Here is a 23,704-nt window from a genome sequence, read left to right as displayed (position 1 = left end):
ACTGATAGTCTTTGCTACCTTATCATCAGCTTCCATGATTTATTTGTTATGCAAATTACACAGGTTTATCTTAGATATGTGAAATCTTGTATGACAACTTTTCGCAATTATGCAATTTTATTCACATTGAAATTTATAGCTATTGCAACCGTTCTTAATACATAAAATTCGAGGATAAAATATCTTCAACGATGTCTAATTGCTCTTAATTACACATTACGCATATATTTATTACATTATTATTCAGATTGTGAATATTGTACTGGCGTATGCAGTATATATCTTTCATTTATTTTTGTCGAAAATTAGCCAGTAGCTAACCTTTTTAATAGGCAGTAAAGGATTTTTTTTAAGAATAATGGAAATGCAACACGTTTTCCAATACAGTGTATTATTATTTTAATTTCGTCATAGATCATTACACTATTATCTACGGTAGGTACACAAATAGGATTAAATGATTTATTATAATGGGAATGTAAAGTCACCTTGTTGATGAAATGAGATTAATCAATAATTTATGGACGCTGTATAAAATATAGCTTATTCGATGTTTACAGAAACCACAATACATAAAATTGAATCAAATAGAAATATGTATCATTCAAAACGATGTAAATGTAATATTTTTGATTATGTCTTTGAATTTTTCCTGGAACTATTAGAGCTATTTTCAAGTTTCATTAGAATCGGATGAGAATTGTAGAAGTTAAGGATGTTACAAGGATGTGCGGACTGACAGACAGAGAGACAGAAACCAAAGTTATTCGTGATGGTCTGAAATATATTTCTATATTTTTCAGTTTTTTTTAGTGAGTTTTCTGAAATGCAATCTTCATTATTATACCCCTAACCTGTGTATAAAAACCTGTGAAAATTTTGTATATTTCGTTAGATATGTGTTAGAATGTGTGACTTCTGAAGCGTTTTCTCAATGTCAATCAGATAAAATTCGCAGTTTTTTAAATGTTATCTTGGCTACAGGAAGTTCCAATTGAGTTATCTCCTATAGTTATCATCATATTCCAAGATTTTTTTTTCATCAGTAGTATAACGAAATTGAATTTGGCAAATTACTAACTTACATATAATTTATGATACTGTCCAGGGCTTCACACAAGTCGAAAGTTTGTAAACTGAGATAACAATTGTGAACTCCCCCTAAATGACTCATGTTATTATCGAACGCAGTTTTAGCCAGAATCAATTTTGAATTCATTTTTACTGTAAATAATACATACCTACTTTCTCTGCTTTTTATCATTTTTGTTTAAAATTGATTAGCATCAAGTATAGACCCAACCTTCTTAAAGGAGACGGCACATAAAGAAGATAGACCCAAATAATCAATATCGCTCAGTGTAAATAAATTCACTGTTTCTGATAACACAATCTTCTTGAAATTTGGTACGTGTCTAAATTTTACATACAGGGTGTTACCAAATGATTGCGAATATTTGTAGGCGGAGAATTCTTGTTGAAAATTAAAATTCATGTAAAAAAAGCTCTTAAGCCTATCCTTGAAACGTTGCACGCTTCCAAAAATACAAAGTTTTTCTTGAAACCACCGATGAGTCGAAGGTATTCACCAGAAATTTTAACAAAACAAAATTTCTCATTTCGAAAAATGTGTTCAAAATAATCATTCATTGCAAAAACTTTTCAACTCTTGTTTGTGTCCGCAAAAGCTATAGTTTCCGGATAAAAAATGAAATACAGTAGTCTGCATAAACGGATTTCTGTAGGAATCGAAAAAATCTAATAGGTGGCTGTTAAGTCTTTTTTATTGGTAGAACTTCTTTTTTTCGATATTCTACATGATTTTTTTAGGATTCTGATGACGAGATCAGCATGAAATTTAGCAAGGAGCTTGAAATTATTATGTTATATCCAAATGCAGAATTCCATTGACGTAGATTATTAGGAAAACAAAATTCCGATGGGTGGAGCCTCAATTCGGATTTTGCTCATTAAATAACTTGAATTTTGCATTCGAGATCCGAACCTATCTTAAAAATTTCAAGTTTCTAGGTTTTTCTGTCCGAGAGTTTTTGTGGTTACGTCAAGTTACTCAAGTCGACCATGGATTCGTCACCATTGAGTCGAGATCAATCTCGACTCTGAATTCTAAAAATACACTCATCATGAGGAAATTCTGTTTTGACTGATTGCGAGCTTCATCGAACCATAGAATTGTTGATATTAATTTCAATTCTATGGTAGATTAAAATAAGAACTGGTATAAAACACAGAAATAATTTAATCATGACATTTCATTCGCTTTGAACACAGAAATACTTCGATACAAATAAACTTGTTTATTTTCTGATGGATACACCCAAGAAATAGCTCATGAATTATTGAAAATCCCGGTAGTTATTACATCCGTCGGTCTGAATGAATTGAATAATTCAAGGCATATTACCTATTCCCCATTGTACCGATTCGATAAATGAAAATTCAGTTGCAACTATCCCTCAACTACATACATTGAAACTATACCGCAAAGATTCTACGCCATTGGAAATGTAGATCTTCTTTTTCAGAAAAACCCAATGTATTTGTGAATGACGTCAACGCTTTATCTATTACGATATACAAACACGCGGCGCTTGTTTGTTAGAAATCGAAGTTGGTATGAGTATTATATCGATTTTTGTATTCACGGATGTTTCTGAAAAAGTTGAAGATTACTATTCTAACGATTCAACAATTATTTACTTTCGCTTTTGATACGATGCAGGTTTCGGTTGTCCTAAGACATCTTCATGTATCGGTTGGAACATACAACAAAAAACAGAAATATTCATACTTAAAAATAAAGAAAAGTTTGAAATTTTCACTTTTTTCTTCAAAATTTTGTCTCAACTTTAACTTGTTCCTTATTGAAAGCAGTTTTTAAGGAATTCTTCTAATAATTCTCCTTACCTATATGTAGTTGAGCTGTGTATATCCATATTTTGTTATTTTTGTCCATAATAAAAGGGCGTGAAATATTTCCTTGATTATATCTAACAATGTCTGCTCTATTGATCAACGATCTACCCAAAGATTTAGATGCTTAAATTTTTAATCTTAATCCACCGGCTCTGTGGATCTATAATCTCTATGGATCCACCAGTTGTGTGGATCTATAAAATCTATGGATCTACCAGCTTTGTGGATCTATAAGCTCTATGGATCTATCTGCTCTGTGGATCATTGAGTTCAATGGATCTATCGACACCTTAAATCTGCAAATGTTGATGATTTCTCTTACAATGTCGGCTCTATTGATCTAAGACCTACCCAAAGATTACAAATGCTTAACTTTTTAATCTTTATCCACCGGCTCTGTGGATCTATAATCTCTATCGATCCAACGGCTGTGTGGATCTATAAAATCTATGGATCTACCAGCTGTGTGGATCTATAAGCTCTATGGATCCACCGGCTGTGTGGATCTATAAGCACTATGGATATACCAGCTGTGTGGATCTATAAGCTCTATGGATCTACCAGCTGTGTGGATCTATAAGCTCTATGGATCTATCGGCTCTGTGGAATTGTGGATCTAGGAGTTCTATGGATCTACCGACTCCTTAGATCTGCAAATGTAGATGTAACTTTATTCTAGTTCTTCCCAATTTAAATATCTCCTAAACTCCGCCGTATACAAATCGAATATTAACATTCTTCTCTCGATTTTTTTCAGGAAAGTACGCCATGGCTTTGACTTCCAGCTACGTGGCAGATCGTATTCTGAGGTCAGGAAAACTTTCAACAACGACCACAAGGAAATTACTTACAGTATTTGCCTTGACACCTCCGGCCATATTCCTCCTCGTCCTATTCTTTTACGGTGACATCCCAGTCTTGGCAGTCGCCTTACTCACAGCTTCCCTGTTCTGCAATGGAGCAGTGACTGGAGGTTACCTGACGAACGGATTGGACATAGCTCCAAACTTCTCTGGCACAATAATGGGCGCAGCTAACACCTTATCTTCATTTGGAGGATGGTTGTCAACGAAAATCGTTGCACTCCTAACTGAAAAGCACAATACTTTTGAGCAGTGGAGATGGGTTTTCATGATATTGGTATTCACGTACGCTTCTGGTGCCGTTTGGTACGCACTATTCGGATCTGGTAATAGGCAAGCATGGAATTCGGTCGAAGCTCCTTCAGAAGATACTCAACAGGAACTGAAACTACTTAAATCCAATAAGAAAGAGAACGAGATAACGATGAGCTCTTAACGATACTCTGTGATATTTTTTAAATACAAAAATGACTTTTGTACATTGAACCAAATGGAATTCTATGACTATCATTGATATGTGATGAAAAATATCTGTCGAATTTAACAAACCCAAATTTTAGATCAAGGTATAAATTTAAAAAATGTGAAGATATGTTCAAGTGGAATCTTTAGTACTTAGAATTATTTAAATCGTTGAAATTCTGGACAATTCATACTTCGAATGAATTTGGAGTATTAAGTATTTAGTATTCCTTTTACTATGCTATGTATAGGAGATTCTATGATAATTTTACGCCTAAACAACTCCATGTCTATTTAATAAGTACAGGCTGGTCTTGACTCTAAACAAAATATTATTTTCACCATGGATCTCTTAATCCTAATAGAAACACAAACGAAAAACATTCATATTTAAATTTGAATTTACTATTCAAAATTATTGCTGTTTTCATCAATACTAGTGATAAGCTAAATGAACACAGGTTAACTGATTGATTTCATGTTCTTTTTTAATTTAATTTAATGTATTTAATATTTGACATTTGTGCGTTTTTGTACAATGAATTTTAGTAATAAAGAATTTTTTTTTAATATTCAATTATTTCAGAAGAAATATGAACTTTTATAATTAATCTCATCCTTGCTGGCATAAGAAACAAAATTATTATGACCGAAATAAGGACGAAAACTATGGTATCTTGAAATATTCAACCAAAGCATCTGTGGAAATCCTTCAAGGCTTCAAAACAATAAACCTCCCTTCAGTTTATAAAATCATTGAATACAAATTGTTTTATAGCAGTTTGAAAATGTAGTAAGAACTACGAAACTCGAGTTACTTTACCAGTTTAATAAATAGGGTGATAAACAAAGACATTTTTTTCATTCCATTCAAATATTTGAATTAAGTTTGCATATAATTCTCATTGAGCACGATTGTTTACAAAACATGTGCGATTTGTACCACCTGGAGGAAATTCTTATATTTGATTGAGTATACAGAATAATAGGTGTATGAATCAAGGATAACTATTTTTATACAATGATAGTAGCTTATATATTTAGTGTACAAAGCGTCCTCTACAGGATAATACTATAAGTAGAAGGTTTAGCTACGTCAGGGAACGGTAAACGTTTACCTGATATATACAAGGTTTGTACTAGTTTTAATTACCCATTTAGGCAATTAGACATTTATCTTGTTTGAGTAATTATCAATTTTGCAAGGTATTTTACGACACGAGCAGCTTTTTATATCAAAGGAGCAGATATATTAGCGTTATTATTCGTTGGTCGAGTGATTTTGGTTAGAAACTACAATTAAGTGCCTAGAAACCCTGGTGTGGTACTTATACCCATAAAACTTTGCAACAAAACGATAGATTTATGCCTACTTGATTTTGTGAGATCACTAGACTTTCAGATGGCGCATACATCGTTTATATTTGACATTTCTCGTGATCTTTGAATATAGAAATTTCATGCTCGTGACGTGACATCTTCTTAATAGACCCTCTGTCATTTTATTTCTATAATTCAATATGAACTGAATTGTAACTTCTTGTGAAAGCTCAATATTTATTTCATGTTTATACGGCGGCAGACAGATAGTGAGAATCATAGAAATATAATGTAATTATATTTCTATGGTGGGAATTCCAACAATTCTGAAGAGCGCCACCTTACAGAACTCTAGCAAGTTCTAGCCAAAGTAACAGACTATTTCAAAATTTTAAACAAAATCTTATCATTGCACACATCAGGGTTTCTAGGAATCTTAACTATAATAAATCTACTGGTCATTTTATTGATCCAAGTGAAACATTCGAGACTAAATCAGCATCATTCTAACGTTTATTGTTTTCCCTGCAAGACCTATAGGAAATATAGCTTCTACTTAGAAAAAAATCAATAATTGATGGAATGGTGTAGGTCCTAGGATATAGAAAGACGCTTGACTAATTTTTTGTGTTAATATGTCCGCCCTTTCCATTAAAAAGAAAAAACCAAAACTAATTTTACACTGTACCAATATCAGAAAAAAAAAATTAAATTTAGTACCAAACTACAAAATATTTATTTAAATACCTCTAGCAAACTCTCTATTGATGGTACTTATCAACTCACTGTGATTTAAATTGGGTCAGAATAATAAAATCAAATTATATTTTTACATTTATTGACGAATTTCAGCATACAGAATTGATTCTACATAAGCCACACCTAATTTCATTTCTTATTTATTTACAAAACATAACCTATACATGTGGAACACAAAATTATTCAATTGAATACAATAACCAGTATACCCCGTTATTATTTATTTTTGGACTTCTTCCTCTTTTTTTTATTTTTCTTGTGTTTCTTTCTTCTCCTCTCACGTTCTTCTTCACTTGAATCACTATCTGATTCAGAGCTGCTAGAACTAGAATCTTTCCTATATTTCTTCTTCCTGTGTTTCTTACGCTTCTTTCTTCGTCTCTCTTCTTCTGAGCTAGAACTAGAATCAGAATCAGAACTTGAGGTCTCGGCTTTTTTCTCTTCAGTTTCACTTTCCAAATCATAATCAGGTTCGAATGTAGCTTCATCTAGAGTTGGCTTCCGTTTTTCAGTAGCAGATTTGGGTACTTCTTGTTTTTCTTCTTTTACCTTTTCTTCTTTCTCATCTTTTTTCTTCGATTTTTCTTTCAGTTTTTTGTCTCTCCTCCTTTTTTTGTCTTTACGATCATCACTGTCACTTCTAGATCTTGTTCTACGTTTCCTTTCCGTTTTCTCACCTTCTCTTGTTTTAGTTTTGCTTCTGGATCGATTCCTTTTGTCATCTCGTCGATGAACATCTTTATGTCTATGTGTTTCATTTCTTTCTCGTCTGATATCTTTGTCATCTCTATTGTCTCTAGTCCTTGTGTCTCTCTTACCTCGATCATCTCTTCTTCTATCCTCTTCTCCTTTTCTTTCACCATAGGCAAAATTTCTGTCAGCCAGTCTTCTACTGAAAGGAGAAACACTATCTATTCTTAGAATAGGATCTGGTTCGTTTACCTTTATTCCAAGTCTGTCTTTCACAGAAAGTTTAGGAGGATTGGAATCAGTTTTCTTATCATTTTTCTTTTCAATAGCAACACTTTGCACTGTGACCGCTTTTACCACTTCATCATCATCTCTTTCTCCAGAATAAAACTTAGCTCTATCGGCACTAATCTTCTTTATTTCAATGGGCCGAATAGCATTTATCGCTTTAGCAAAAATGGCATTTTCTGCTCGTTTCAGTACCTCACTGCTAACTGTACCGGACTTAGAATTCTTCGAATCTCCTTTCATCTCATTTGGACTGAATTCGCCAATATTATCTTCATCATCTTCCCATTTAGATTTTTCAGGTAGTGGAGCAAGCATTTCATTTCTGCTTTCCAACTCTGTTTTTAAATCTATGTCATTGGAATGTAATTCTAAAATATCTTTTTCAGAGTCCTCATATTCTCTTGATCGTTCCAATTCACCTTCCTCAATCTCATTAGCTTCTTCTTTTTGGCTTATATAATTAGAATTATGCTCAGGGGTATCAGATCTAGGATTCTCCTCAAAGTTCTCCTTTACTTCTTGTTCAATGTTATCCTCAATGATATCATCATAAAGACCTGGCTTTAGCTGATTATCGACTTTTTCTGGAGATGGTTTAGGGGTGTCATTCTTTAGTTTTTTTGTCGGATTTTCTCTGACTGGACTAGATTCAGTTTTCTCTTCCTCAGTATGATCTTTGTTTCGTTCTTTCTCCTTAGTATCTTCTTTAACCCTCTTTTCTTTATCCTTTTCCTTATGTTTCTCCTTTTTATCACGTTTCTTCTTATCTTTTTCTTTCTTTTCTCTCTCTTTCTTCTTTTTTTTGTCTTTTGATTTTCTGGACTTTTCATCATCGGAATAATCTTTCTTCTTTTCCTTATCTGATTTTTCTCTGTCGGAGGAATTTTCATGTTTCCTTTTTCGTTTTTCAGGAGTGTCTTTATCACGTGAATGACTCCTTTTTCTTTGAGGTGTTGTACTTCTGTTTGATCTCTTTTTGCGATCTCCATCTTTGTCCTTCCTACTGTCTCTCTTACTGTCCTTATCACGATCACTTCTATGTTTATCTCTATCCCTTTCTCTATCTTTGTCGCGGTTACTTCTGTGAGATTTATCCGAATCTTTGTAAGTCTTTGATCTCTTATCCTCTTTAACATCTGAAGGTGGTTCCACTTTACTAAATTTATCCTCTGTTGCTGGAGAATTTTCCAATCCTGGTACTGGGGGTTCTTCAACACCAGGTGGGGCTACGTCTTCATATTTCCTGGGTGGAATAGGATGGAGTGGTATCATAGCATCTGTTTTACCCATGTAAGGAGGTTGATATTCTCTAGGAGGATACCTAAAGAGGGAAAAGAAAAATATTACTCTTTATTGCTTCAAATCATAGACAAAGGTTAATAATTATTGCTACCGTTTTAGTGAGAAGCAAACCAGTCCTTATTGCAAATATTTAACATACATTTTCACATCAAACTTCGTATTTTTTTTTTAATTGAAAATAAGAGAATGAAAAGTTTTTTGATGTGAGAATGTATAATGAAACTGATCACTGACTGTTTCTCCAAATGTTGTCCTGGATTTCCAAGTTGAGCTGCCGAGTACTTCTTCAATTGACCTAAAACACTTCTTTTGTATAATTTAATGTTTGTTACAGAATGAAAACACTTGTTCGCTAGCAATATTTTATTAGCCAAACTTATACAAAAGTATAAATAGACAAATTTGGACTAGTGTCAATATCACAGATTGTTTTCATTCAGACTTATTGAAGAAATTTACTCTGAAAATGCAATGCAATTGAGTTTCATCTTTCACTGACCAGTTTAGATGTAAAATGTCAGTTAATAAAATTAAAAAGTAACAAAATGGACCATAACATTTTCACAAATTATTTGAAAAAGAAAAAAAAATATATATGAATAAATGAAAATAAATAATTATTCCATAAAATAATTCTGTAGTCAGACTCATAGAAGTAACATTTTTCAATAAAACAGCTTTGATTAAGATATACTCAATTTTCCAAATAAATAAAATAAATAGTTAAAGACAAAAATAAATAAATCATAAAACAATGTTTGTTTCCATGACAGTCTTTACATGAATGTAATATTAACAATAAATTAATCAAACATCTTCAAATATTATTACCAAAATCACTAATAACATATCACACAATCTTATTTGTTTTGCAATAATATCACAACGAAAGTTGAACAAGTAATATCTGATTTTTCACCCCATAATATGTACAACATGTGCCACAATATTCAAAGAACATTTGAATTTGAGATTTAATATTCGAAATATTTTCAGATATTCAATAGCACAGATAAGTTAGAAATCATAATTTGTATAGATTTGTTATTATTGTTATGTACTAATAAATTGATATTGTTCCTATGAGAATAGGATAACGATACATCATATATTCCAGATTATTTTTAAAGACTGATTCAATAAAATCAACAACTTTCAAGATTATATAAAAATTATATCACAGATGACTAAAGAGTTGCATTTTAGTTATGTAAACAATTTACCCAATATAAACTTAACTGAAATGTTAAATAAAACAAATAAAAAAAAATTAATATAAAGTATTCATGGAAATATCCAAATAATAAATAAAATTCATAACAATATATTTCATAGCAAAGACATTGTGGATTATATAATTTGGTTTAGTTCGATTTCAATTACTGAGAACTTGACATGAAAGTGCATAACTATTGATATGTGTTCAAGTATTAAATATTTTATATATTATGTTAAATAAAACTTTGCTATTTGTGGACAAAGATTTCAAAAAAGTAAATAACAATATGAATTCATTATTAGAACCATAAATATCACAAATGAACTACATACAAATAACAAAAGATGAGTAATGACAATATGTAAACTTCTAAAATATTTAATGGTATTGGAAGATTTCTGTTTAAAAATCTAGTCGCGTTCATAACCAATTCAGTACGTTTTTTGTCCCTAGCACCAAATAACACTAATCTTGATGACAGATTTTGAAATCTCCTCTGGTAACGTAGGAATACGTCTAATTTCCGAATAAAATTTATTTTGGCAATGAACTCAAATTTTAAGGCAAATTATGCCACCTTCTTATATCTAATTTAAATTTGATTCTAACATTTTATGACCGCCGCTACTGTCTGAAGTCGGCCATATTGGAACTCTATACTGGGCCACTTATTTTAGCCGATGTTCCTTCCTGTAGTTTTATATTCAATGTCTATGTTGAATTAATTTAAGATGCTTTTGAGATATTCCACCTGTTGCATTGGTGTTCTGCTTACAAGAGTTCTGTATAATATATAATGACAGAGTATAGAAGATTGTTACGAGCATAAAATATAAAATATTATTGTTCTATACTCAAGGTCACGAGAGCCGAGAGAAAAGTCAAATGTAGACGCTGTATGCGCCATCTGAGACAGACGCGATCTTTCGAAATAAAGTAGAAATAAATGTGAAAAATCTCCCGTTTTGTCTCAAAGTTTTACAGGTATAAGTAGACACACCAGGTTTTCTATGCATCTTAAATTAATTTAACAAAATTAACGAGTATAGATTATTAAGTTTTTGATGATATCATTCTTGTAGACTTGAGTATATTTTTGTTGATGATTGACCATACTTTACTTATTTATCTCACTTCTTTTCTTTTTCGTTCTCTGCAGTTGTATTCTGAATAATTTTTAGTTAGAGTTTATAGGTTTAATGTAATAATAATGTTCAATAATAATAATTGGATTGAGTGAATATTCCTCTTAGCGGCGAGGGGAGTTTTCTCTTCTATGCGTATAGGCTCAAGTCGGGGATAATAATAATTTATTGGTGTTGTGATTTTGATGATGGACTATATGTTGGATAGTTATTTGAACTGTTTACATCATGTGAGTCCAGACAAACGGTTCTTCTCAGAATCAAACAATCGGTCCTTCTCAGGACAACCACTCTGAACAGGAGAGGGGAATGCTTGTGGTAACAACTAACCAAACAGATTATGGAAACAGTCCAAATAACTATCTATGTTTAACGAAGAAAACCAAAAATATAGTGGATTCTAGTTCATGTTTATCACTAAATCAATTAGGTAAAGGAGAAAAACAAATGGATAGAGCAAACATAAAAAACAAATTTCAACTTGCACAAGTTAGGGTTCTATAATAGACATAGAATAAAATATTATACTAGGTATGTCTATGGATTATACTTAAAAATGATGTAATTCTATTTGATTAGCGTTCCAAATAGCCAATTGCTGTATTTTATACATTTATTTATTAATTCATCAAAAATCCGATCAATCTAATGTTTAAATCAAAACACAGTCATATTACTATTATTCTCCGTGATCATTAGTTCTTGAATTTCTAAAACTATCATCTAGTACAAAATGAAATTTTTTGTCTATACTAGACTTATGTCAATAAAATTACAATATAAAAAATATAGATCATTGATCATCAAAAACATATTTTCATTTCTCATCTTTACAAAATTTTTTTTCAACTTTACATCTTTTATTTTTTTACACGGTTTAAAATGCAATGATGGACAGTACCTGTTTGGTGGTGGCTGGTAGACACCCTGCGCTATCTCTGGTGGTGGCGGATTATAGTAGGCCTCTGGTGGCGCCCTCATTCCCATGGAATGGCTATTCCATTGACCCTTAGGATTGCGATACCTTTCATCGAAATTGTCATAACCTCCACGATATTCTCTGTCACCCCTTTCATGTTCTCTATCTCGTCTTGCAGGATGATCTCTGTTGTAATCTCTATCGTCCCGGCGATATTCTCTTTCATAGTCATCTCTTTCTCTCCTATCTGAAGGGTGCGTATCCTTGTATCGTCTGAAAAAAAAAAAAAATAATATTGATATAATAAACAAAGTTATCCTCTTAAATTATTATTGTGCCAAAGGAGTTGAATGGTAGAAATAAATTATCCAAAACTTTCTAAGAGCTTGTCTCCGAAGATAGTGCTATACCATTTCTTCTCTAATTTTTAGAAGAAGAATATGGAAAAAATTACCTAATATTTCTGTGATCATAAAACCGACGGATTATGCGAGTATATTACAATTAACAATTTCAAGTTTCATGCAAAATTTCGTATTGATAGCGTCTATAGAACCATAGAAAACTAAAGCAGATTATCGCAAAAAATTATCCGTAACAAGAGATCTGACTGGGTTGAAATGTTGAGAATTATGCAAAATTTCATGTTGACCATGACATCAGAATCAATGAAAAGTTATAGTTATAAGTCAAACAATTTCAAGTGATTTTGTAGCAGGCAATTGAAAATAAATCATGAAGAGCAGAATGAAGAATGAAATAGTTATTTATAATACAAGTGCAGAAGGCATTGGTATTCTTCCACGAGTTCAAAATTCAAAAACGAGCCACGAAGTGGCGAGTTTTGGAATGAACGAGTGGTAGAATGAGCCTTCTGTACGAGTATTATACATTATTTTCTCTAATTCATTGCATTTTCATTGAAATTAATGAAATATTTCCATAAATATAATTTAGTGATTTTTGCATTGAAAAATGTTGGTTGGCAGAACTGATTTCTTTAAGGCAAATTGATGAATTGACAGATAAAGCCGTGGCGGAAAGTTCGTAGTACCAACATAGAATAATAAAATATAACCATGAAAACTGTGCGTTTCTGATATATTCTCGCACGATTTTGTTCTACAAGATGTGGAAGAATGAACGGAATAACCACAGAATTGGAGAAATTCTTTTCCAAAATTTATTTCTACCTTATTCTGCTTAATGGTGTGCTCATGCAAATTACTACAAAAGCAGGTTTTCAGTTTTATATGTATCGAGTGATTTCTTCAAATTTGCTAGAGTATTAGTTCCAAGTACAATATGCTAAAATCATTCACTCTGTTCACATCTCTTATGGAGATAAAAGTAATGTATATTTTTTTATTATTAATGCTCACATACATACCCAAAAGTATCATGATAATTTTTTGTTATATATTTTTTTCATCACATTAAGGTGATATATCCTTCTGTAATTTTCAGGGGATATGGAACACAAACAAATATTTTTCTGTTTATGTAGAAGTATACTTAGAATAATCTGAATAAAATATTTGCTATGCAATAAGTCTATCCAAAGGAAGTATTTCTTATCAATTCTATATTGCAGTGAATTAAATCTTTTTTCCCTTGAAAAAAGTCAAATGTTGAATAATCTTCAGATTTTTATCAAACAAAAAATAAATAATTCGGAGAACAATGAATTTTTTAAGTCATTCTTTTTATCACTGAAGAAATTTCTGAATAAACCAAAAATCATAACTAACCACAGTTTTGTTGATGAAATCTTTACTTGGGTTTGATACCATCTTAACAGAAATGCTTGCAAAATTAAAATGACTATCACCAGTCAAAATAATCCAAGTTTAGGTTCTAAAGAAACTTAAAAAAAAATAAATTCCAAGGATAAGTGACATTGTGAACACCCTATACTTCACATCCTGATAGTTTTTTTAGAGAGCTACATATAATAGAAGATTGTAATTCTTTTGAATTAAAATATCTAAGGTTAATTAGATTTGTTTTAGCATCATTATTATGAACTGTTTGAAACCAACTTTTGGATTATTGAGTGTGGAGACTAGTGCATAAAGTGCTTTGAATTTGATTTGGCCAGTAGTTTGCTTAAACACATTATTTTTTCGACAGTCAGCAAGTTTGACATTTCTTTAAAACATCTGGTTTGAATGTTTAAAACGTTTTTAGTGTTTTGAAAGAGTTTTTGAAGATATGAGGATATCAATGCTAAAAATAATAATCTTGCAAAGTTTTCAAAAAACATGGTATTTAGTATATTTTGGACATTTTCTGTATTTCTTGTAGATTCTCCTGATACCACTTTTTTTGGAAAACTGTAAGTGGATGAAAATGTAGAGAAAAGGTTGCCAATTTAGAAATGAAAGGGCTTATGGGAGGTCACCTAAAGAAAAATGCAGCTCAATCACAAAATAAATATTTCACCCCTTAATTGCGAAAAACAATGAAGGAGCTCTACAGGAATTGTAGGAAATTATTGATAATAATAGGAGTGCAGGAACAGGACAAAATACTTCGATTTTCTGCATGGAACCTTTTTTGGAAAAGAATATTCACCCTAAAATCAGTTAGAAGCATGGTATACACAAAATGTCGATTGTAAAAAGTTTGGAGTCTTAATATTCAAAATATACTTCAACCTCTACTATCAACGTCTAGAGACTGGTTTTACTATATGAAATCGGGCTTCAAGCATAAAACTTAAAGTGACTATATTTTCACAGTGAGTAATAAAAGGCCTTGAAAATTGGGTTATTCATACACAAAACCACATAACATTTGAATACATAACCACAAACTTCTTGATCAAAACGCAAAGAATATGTATTCTTTGCACAAAATGGCAAATATTTTGTACATAGAATATACACTTTGCTCAACATAAGAAAAAAGAGCCCATTTGTACAAAGTGAAACTGTGGAAATATAGTCACTGTAAAAAAACTTTGCTTGAACAGCAGATTGCGATTCATAGACTTGGTTTTGTTTATGCTTGCAAGCCAATATTCAAACAAACATGGGTGGTTCGGTTGCGAACTAGTCAGAACCTATCTGAACACAAACCTATTGTTTATGCCATCGCTGACCCAAAACTGTCAATCTACGGTTAGCTACAACTAAAAAACCTGCACTACACAACACTAACACTTATGAATCATCGAAACTAAAAACAAAAACAAAAAATTACTGGAGGAAATGTTCAACTAAAGGACATGCATGCGAGTTCGAAAACCAACACAACAACGAAGTTTCACCAAATACACTAAGAGGAGGTCATTTTCTGGGGAGTGCGACAAAGTACTAGACATGATTTTAGCAACTGACCTTGGAGGCGACCTAACAGGAGACCTGTACCTGGCGGGTGGTGGCCCACGCCTAGGTGAATGCCTCGGTGAATAATCCCTATCCCTGTCCCTGTAAGGGGGCGGTGAACCCCTTATGCTGACGGAGTATGATCGAGATCGAGACCTACAAATGTAGAAGTGAAATAATTAAAGGTAGCAAAGGTGTATGTTGTGATCAAGTGCAGTGGCAGGGAGCTGCAGATGTGCACAATGTCATGTTTGCTATGAAGCGCAATTCTCTTAATGAATTCATTTTTAACGAAAGGGATATCGGTATAATCTTGATAGACACTTGTTCTGCAGATAATCATGAAAAACAGGCCAACTTCTACTTTGAAAAAATTAAAGGAACATAAACATAAAGAAAATTATGATAAATTTGAGAGGCTCACAGACTGACTATGACAATGTCATTTCTATTTTGTTGACCTTGAATTTTATTTCCCAGTGGATTATGGAATAAGAATGATTTTTCTAATCTGAAAATTCTACAGATAATAATTAATAATAATCTTTATTTTTGAAGACATAGTCATAGGAACTTTCACATACAGGTTATTAAAAAAAAAACCCTTGGTAAAAGTAAGAATACCATTTCCTACTATAACCTGATGTATTTTGATAGCCAAGGTATACTTCACCTAATATTTGAGAATCGAAAAGAAGGTGGAGCAGTTTCCTCACATCTCAAGGTTTAGATACATGTACGCTTCATTTTGTTATAAGTAATGAATATTGTGACTTGTTTGAAAAAAATGGATTTAAATTTGAAATGTAAGAAATTTTCTAAATTAGGCATTAATGAAAATGTTGGAAATTGAACGAAATGGATGGCTTATGCCTAATTCCTTTCCAGACTCTGTGGAAACGAGGCAGAAACACATAGTGTGCAAATGTCCAGGGCTGACTGGCCTAAGAACCACTCTCATGGGAAAGTCAGTTCTGGATACTCACGAAGTAATAGCCAAAGCTCCTAAGGATGTGGTCGATTTCTTTAACAGTATCGACGGCTCCCTGAGTTTGTATGAATAGGTAGGATCAAGAACAAAAGATCAATTTGGTCGCAGTTCCCGGAAATCTAACAGAGCCGTAACGACCCCGATTCAGTGAATAATACTAATAAAGGTCGGTAATAATCATCGGAAGCTCCGTTGGTAGAGCACTGGACTGGTCATTTGGAGGTTGTGGGTTCGAGTCCCGCTTGAGGAGGTACTTTTTTCCGGAATTAGTAGTAAGTTGTCTGCTACGCTGTGATATATTATTATTAAATAATAATAATATGCCTAATTCAAATTTTGAAGTGTCTTCTATATTGAAATAATACAAAGAAATATCTACAATATTGTACATATTATATAGGTGTATAAATGCCTATTAGTTCTCTAAGAATATCCGCAGAACGTCAAAGCCTGTGCAAGTTAGGAGGGTATGTTCTTTATCGGCTTTATTAATATGTCAGTCCGCCACCTTAAGCACTGCATTGTTAATTGTTTATCTGAAGCAAAACGCTGGGTTGATGTCTTAAATTCAAAAAATTGAGGTTGAAAGAGAACCTGGGACTTTTTGACCCTTAGAAGATGTGCTAATAGATGTTAACGCAATCTGCTAGAGACCGCTACCATTGCCTATATTTTTGTTATAATCTAGATCTAAGCCAGAAGTAGACTTCACCCTGAATATTCAAGAAGGGAAATAAGGAATTAGATATACCTTTTTTCAAAAAGATAAATAAATGATTAAATACCTGCTTAGGGAGAAAGAACGTGATCTGCTACGTCTCCGAGGAGAGCGACTCCTCATTCTTCGCGGTGATCTAGGACTGTAACTTCTGCTTCTGCTTCTACTCCGACTGTAAGTCCTCCTTTGTAATCTCTGTTTTGCTCTTCTTTCCCTTTCGTCTTTTTCTCTGAGTATTCGGTTGAAAGCTGCTAAAGTATCATCTATAACTCTGAAAAGGGAAAATAATATGAGATTACAAGCAGCAAACAAATATACACAGCGGCAAAATTAGGGAAACACAAAATCTCAACGAAGTTTGTAGGTAATTTTCTCGTAAACTCTTTGAAATTTGTTTGTTTCCCTAATTTTGCCGGTGTGTATATTATTTGTTCAGTAAGGAGCATACTTAATATTGAGGTAGATGTGATTAATGATTTTGTACAAAATTCCAATAACTGTAATTCATAGAACTTACCCTGGCGGTGTTCTATTTCTCATTCCTCTTTCGTAATCTCTATGGTGTGGCGGCCTTGACGGAAATGGTGGATTGAAAGGAGGCGGCCCTGCCATTGGGGGCCTTGAAGGGTCGAATATAGGCCTGGGCGGATTAGCGTATGGCCTGAAAGAAGCATGTTGCAAATATTAATCTCAAGTTCATTGTTGTTAAGAAATCAACTTACCCAGGTGGCATGTATGGAACATTGCTAGGTGGAGGCAAACCAAAATTAGGAGGAGGACCAGACGTTGGAGGATATGTGCTGATTGGCTGCTGACCAGGTGGGTACGTGAGAGGTACATTCGGTGGAGGCCCCTGAAAAAAATATAAAATTTAAAATAAGTGATTCAATCAAATTAAGTTCAAGTTATTCGATGGATTTAGTTACTTGATGGAAATTTATTATCAAATGAAGTAATAAATTTTTAAATTAACAATTGTACCACCAAAACTGTGGCCTCTTCAGGTAAATTTTACGTTACACCTATTTATTTCAAAAGTTTTTAAGTGTTATAATGTTTTATTATTAATATTACTTAAAAAATACCAGAAGAAGTTAACATTTTATTACAATACATTAGTTCACATATACTTTACTTATGCACCTAGGTGAGGAAACCTGTATGTGCAATTTTGACAGAAATTTACTTTAGATACAAAAAATAAGAAATATTAGGTCAATTGAAAAGTCTCTGATTTGATGAACAGATTAGAGATGAGCGATACCGTGATTTCTAGATCACGTTGTGAAACGTTCCTGTTCCTTTATGATATCAGTGAAATTAAAGCGTGACGTGATCACTGTTTAGGTATTGTATTCGGTTAGCGCCCGTTCTCCGTTCCGTGCAGCACTGGGAGTGGGGTCATCCCACTCCCAGTGCCGCTAACCGAACCCGATACCTAAACAGTGATCACGTCACGCTTTAATTTCACTGATATCATAAAGGAACAGGAACGTTCACGTTTCACAACGCTAAGCTCGAACCGTGCGTGTTATTACTATTTGTATGAATCACCCAAACCTTAGCTCTTTTGTCTTTCTGTTAATTCTTTAGAGGTAACAGATTAGTGGAATATGGATATAAATAATTCTGGACATCGAAAAATAAATAATACCTACACATACAATAATTCACATGTGAATATATATTGATAATATTAAGTGGCTGATACTGCATCAAATAAAATAAGAGAAAAACAGAAAAAGTAACAATCAGAAATGTACAAAAATATAGTAAAACCAGTTATTGAATAATTAAATTTCCTAAATATATTTGATATTTTCTATTAATTTCTGAGCTAATCAAAGAATTGTGAAATCTCTGAATGAAAAGGTATGATTTTTAGGAGATCGAATAATAAATAATGAGCCATATGCATATATTCAGACGTTTATTTATTTAATAATAATGATGAGTAATCAACCTCCAAACAAAATACACTCATTTTATAATTGTATATAAAAAATAGTTAAGGGGCTAATAATGTAACAAAAAAATAAGAGAAAAATTAAAAATTTTACAACAAAAAATTCAGAAATGGGTAGTTAAAACAGTCCCTAAATAATCGAATTTCCTAACTATATTTGATAAATTTTTCGAGAGAAAAATACAATTATTCCTATTCATTCTCCACCTATTACAATTGAGGAAGATAATCATTTGAGTTTTTTTATTAGTTAGCCTGCTTCGACGTTCTGTTTATATTTGTCCGGCTTTCGAAAACAATCGTTCGCACGGAACTTATGTTGCTAGAGTGCATCAGTAAGTGCCGACAAAGGTTCCGAAGCAATAAAAACATCAGGCTGGCTTCATAATTTACGATTGCACGGACGTTGATATGCCCTGAAAATATCTGTGAAATGTTCAAACAGTGATCCCATCACGCTCTGTATTCGTTTTTCGGAACCGTGACTACCTGTGACAGTCTGATATCAGTGATTAAATCACAGTTCGTGAAATATCGCTCATCTCTAGAACAGATAGCGGTGCTAGTATTAAATCCATAGGATTTTTAGTTAGTACCAACCTTCAAACGATACGTGTCAAAATTTGACAGCAGTCCAACCATTAGTTTGTGAGATATTGCAATGTGAGTGTAGCTACTTCTGTTATTTGAAAAAAGATGGAAAAAAAAAGAATTTTGTGTGCTGATAAAATATTGCTTTTTGAAGGGAAAAAATACAGTTGAAGCAAAATCTTGACTTGATGGGTGAAATCACCACCGAAGACGGCGAACGCTGTGGATGCCCAAATGGCTCCATCATTTCACTCCGGAGTTGAATCGACAGTCAGCTGAGTGGACTGCACACGATAAACCGAATCCAAAGCGAGGAAAAACACAACAGTCATCTGGCAAGGTTATGGCATCACTATTCTGGGATGCGCAAGGTATAATATTCATTGATTACCTCCAAAAGGGCCAGACCATCAACAGGGAATATTATATAGCGTTATTGGATCGTTTAAAAACGGCCCCATTTGAAGGAAAAAAAGGTGCTTTTTTATCAAAACAATGCACCGTGTAACAAATCAATGAAAACAATGGCAAAATAGGGTTCGAATTGCTTCTACATCCACCGTATACGCCAGATCTGGCACCCAGCGACTTTTTCCTGTTCGCAGACCTCAAGAGAATGCTTGCTGGAAATTTAGCGCCAATGAAGAAGTAATCGCCGAAACTAAGGCCCATTTTGAAGCGAAAGTCAAATCGTACTACAAATATGGCACCGAAAAGTTGGAAGAACGCTATAATCGCTCTCGAAGGCAACTATGTTGAATAATAAAATCGAATATTGTAACAAAAATGTGTTTTACTATGGTAGACCAGAGACTTTTCAATTGGCCTGTTAGTTCAATGTTGTAAGTCCTCATGGGTTCAATCACTGTTAAATTAATGAAAGCAACCTAAAAATAACTCACCTGAACACCTGAGATCGGCATCATATTATTTATTGATGTTTGAGAATTTTCTGTATTGTATTGGTAGTTGCTAGAACTGGCACCTGGTTCGTCGATTGTAGGAGTACCCGCCCTATCTTCACTGGTTCTTCTGAAACACGCAATTTTCAATTTTTAGAATAAATGTGTTCGTGAAAAATCATAAAACTTACTCTCTCTCATATTGGGAGCCGGAACTTTTATTTTTGGGAGAGTAATCGTCCCTTTTCTTACTCCTTCCGTTAACTTCTCTGCTGTTTCCATCTATTCGTTTGATCTGAGAGCCTACAGGTGATTCAACTGGAGAGACACCAGGGGGACCGTCTTTCGGAGTCTCGATTTCTGTCTTCTCCGATGCAATCGAACTGGGCAGCGGATCTTCCTTCTGAAAAAGAAACATAAATGGTTTGAATCGGCGTTACTATTTTTATTTCTACTGCAAATTGTCAAGAATAATTAGAATTTAGTGTACCTTTTCAACAGATTTATTTTTTTGAGGTTCTGTAGAGTCGGCCTCACTGATAACCGGTTTTTCATTTTTGTCTTGTGTGTCTTGTGATTGCTCGGTTAAATCCTGAAAAAAATATTACGATTCAAGAGAATAATTGTTAAAATTATGAAAAATCAATAGCAAATTTGATGATAAAACCATTTGAACATGACCATTATTCTTCAAATTAATAAAACCATTGAGATGTTAGCATTTTCAGAGTAAGTCACAATAAGATGCTGATAATTAAGGATTTTAATGCCCTAAATCTTTTAATACCGGAACTATATGAAGAAAATTCGTCACATGCGTTTAAGCAAAATATATTTTTTTTTGTAGTATCTCCCAAACAAATATTGTGAAAAGAAAATGTTATTACCTTTTTCTGTACTGGTGTTTCTTTAGGTACAGGCCTAAAAATAGGCTTCTTTATATAACCAGTGGTGTTTTTGAAGTTGGCTACTGATTTTCTTAGAAATCTGAAAAAAAAATGCTAAATTGGAATTTTCACAAATTTCCTTGACATAACATTACAATTGTTGTGCTAGAGTTTGGTAATAATTCAAAGAAAATATAAGAAATTTGGGAATCATAATTTAATATAGAATCAAGTGAAGCCCAAAACAAATAAAATCTAATTAAATTAATAAATAATAAATTAATTTGCAGAAGTAGTATCCACTCTGCAAAAAAAAAACATTATGTTCTTTAAAAATATATTATAAGAATTCATTTAAAGAAAAGCAAATTATTTTCATAATAATAACCCTATAAGAGGAATAGTTTTGAATGATTTTTAGTAATACCAAAAATGATTCAATAATAAAGAAAATGAATACTATTAAAGCTGCACAACTTGAAATCATAAAATGTCAATGTTCGGCAAACTTCCAAATAATATTATTAATTAGATCAATTAAGTTTTTTTCATTTAAAAACTCTCCAACATATTTTGAAATAAGGTTTTCAAGAGTGTAGATGTCTTTGAAAATGAATCTGATTCTTATGTACTAAGGAAGTTAATAATATTTATGTTATCAATAAACATGATTATTAAATTATTAATGTGTTGTTTTCTGTAAGTAATACACATTAATGACATACAGTATAACACAAATGATTCGCTTATAATGCTTATTATTATCGGTACCATATTCTATCTATAATATAAAATAGATATTGTTGTAGTTTTTCCTGAGACCATTTACCATAAACATATAGCAATAATATTGTGTCTGTTCAATTTATAAAAATGATATATCAATAACTCACCTATTTGGTATAAGGGTTCCAGGTGATATTTCTTTCTCATGACAATCAGGACATTCATGATCCTCAGATTCTAATAAGAAAAACCTTATGCACTCATCACAAAAAGAATTACCGCAGCAAGGTATCATTACAGCATCGGCAAGAAGGTCAGAGCAGATGGAACATACTAAATCTTCAGGAATATCAGGTTTCAGTTCTTGTATAGCTGGAGCTGGAACTGGCTTGAAATTGTATGCTTGATGATCTAAGGCTGGCACAGCAAAAGAACCATTTGGTGTCATCATGGCTCCAGGAACTTGAGGACCTTCAACTGGAACCATGAAACTTTGTGGGATCCCAGTGCTCTTTTTGATCTCCACAGCATCCTAGGGAAAAAAAAATTAAGTGAACTCAAAAAAAAAAAAAAGGGAAAAATCTTACTGTTCCTTGTCCAAATGTACAATCTTTTATCCAGTGACCACTCTGATGACATTTATAACACCTGTATGTTGGTGGTACTGTCCCCATCTGATTGGATCCACGTATCTTCTGATAACTAAAAAATATTAAAATTAATTTGTTGATCCACCATTTCGCTGAATTATTGAATAATCATATATTCAAAATTCAAACAACTTACTTGCTGGGATCATAGTCTTGCGTGGATTGAGACATCATTGCTTTGATTTTATCATCTTCAGGTGCATCCAAGCTAGACAAATCAGTAGCTTTGGCAATTGGACCCCCATCATCAGTTTTCATTGTGGGGGAAGAATCCCCTCCGTAACCTTCCCATTGCTTAGGTTTCGACTGTGATGCATTAGGAATCCTAGCAATCAACAGTGATGTATTTTTCGGAATGAGAACTTTTTGGTCGGTGTAAACTAAAAAACAGATCTAATTGAGAAAAATGTTCAGTATAACGAAACAACCTAATTCCTACCTTCTTTGGTTTGGGCATTAGTCACTTGCAAATCGAAGTCAGTTGATTTCCCAATCCTTTTTTGTTGTATAATGGCATTTTTCAAGTCTTTAACAGAAATATGTAATCCGTCGAAGGTTATGGTATCATATTCCAATGCGGATTTGAACTTGTAGTGAACAGACATTATCAATGAGTCTAATCAGTACTTTCATTCTCTTATAGTCATATTGAAAAATGCATTTAAACTATTCCTATCAAAATATGTTCTTCTAGAGGCGCATACTAGCTGTCATGCTCAATAAAATGCTAATCCTAGAAAAACTGCCTTTTATGTGAAGAATTATAACGATTTTATTAATCACAATCCCTACTTCTATAATTTATAGATTGACAAACTGTGTAGATTTGTGGAATGGCGCCCACATTCGTTACCATAGACATAGACTCTATGTTCGTTACTATCACAGAAGCACAGAGATTAGAAATGTTTTTTTTGACCTCACGTATCAAAAATAACCAGCTGATAAAAATTATTGGTAACAATTCGATTGAAAACTTTTAAGAAGTGGTTTAGTTCTTAAGCACCCTTTTTTTGATTTTGATCATTTTTTTA

General features: G+C 32.8%; 2 protein-coding genes across 4 annotated transcripts in view; one reads left to right on the top strand and one right to left on the bottom strand.

Annotated features, from left to right (window-relative positions):
* LOC123683265 (sialin) overlaps nucleotides 1-4,832 on the top strand; it is a 28,246-nt gene extending 23,414 nt beyond the window's left edge. For both annotated transcript variants that reach the window (XM_045622189.1, XM_045622190.1), the window contains one exon: nucleotides 3,695-4,832. In XM_045622189.1, coding sequence (XP_045478145.1) covers nucleotides 3,695-4,236 — 542 coding nt within the window. In that variant the 3' untranslated portion in view covers nucleotides 4,237-4,832. The remainder of the gene's footprint in view (nucleotides 1-3,694) is intronic.
* A 1,571-nt stretch (nucleotides 4,833-6,403) lies between these two features.
* Nucleotides 6,404-23,541, bottom strand: LOC123681651 (E3 ubiquitin-protein ligase RBBP6). 2 transcript variants are annotated; one of them, XM_045619879.1, is made up of 14 exons: nucleotides 23,110-23,541; nucleotides 22,807-23,050; nucleotides 22,608-22,722; nucleotides 22,188-22,552; nucleotides 21,295-21,394; nucleotides 20,898-20,999; nucleotides 20,599-20,810; nucleotides 20,408-20,537; nucleotides 17,671-17,801; nucleotides 17,466-17,609; nucleotides 17,016-17,219; nucleotides 15,252-15,395; nucleotides 11,890-12,180; nucleotides 6,404-8,643 (listed from the first exon to the last, which is right to left on the bottom strand). In XM_045619879.1, the coding sequence occupies exons 1-14, from the start codon at nucleotides 23,273-23,275 to the stop codon at nucleotides 6,558-6,560; spliced, it is 4,434 nt and encodes a 1,477-aa protein (XP_045475835.1). In that variant the 5' UTR covers nucleotides 23,276-23,541; the 3' UTR covers nucleotides 6,404-6,557. The 2 variants fall into 2 exon arrangements, with proteins under 2 accessions (XP_045475835.1, XP_045475836.1); XM_045619880.1 differs by lacking the exon at nucleotides 15,252-15,395 and having other exon boundaries at nucleotides 23,110-23,515.
* Between the last annotated feature and the right edge of the window lie 163 nt (nucleotides 23,542-23,704).

Source organism: Harmonia axyridis, chromosome 6 (assembly GCF_914767665.1).
Source record: "Harmonia axyridis chromosome 6, icHarAxyr1.1, whole genome shotgun sequence".
In the NCBI taxonomy this organism is placed as follows: domain Eukaryota; kingdom Metazoa; phylum Arthropoda; class Insecta; order Coleoptera; family Coccinellidae; genus Harmonia; species Harmonia axyridis.
Note: the sequence above shows the minus strand (reverse complement) of the source record. Positions and strands in the feature narration are given on the sequence as shown.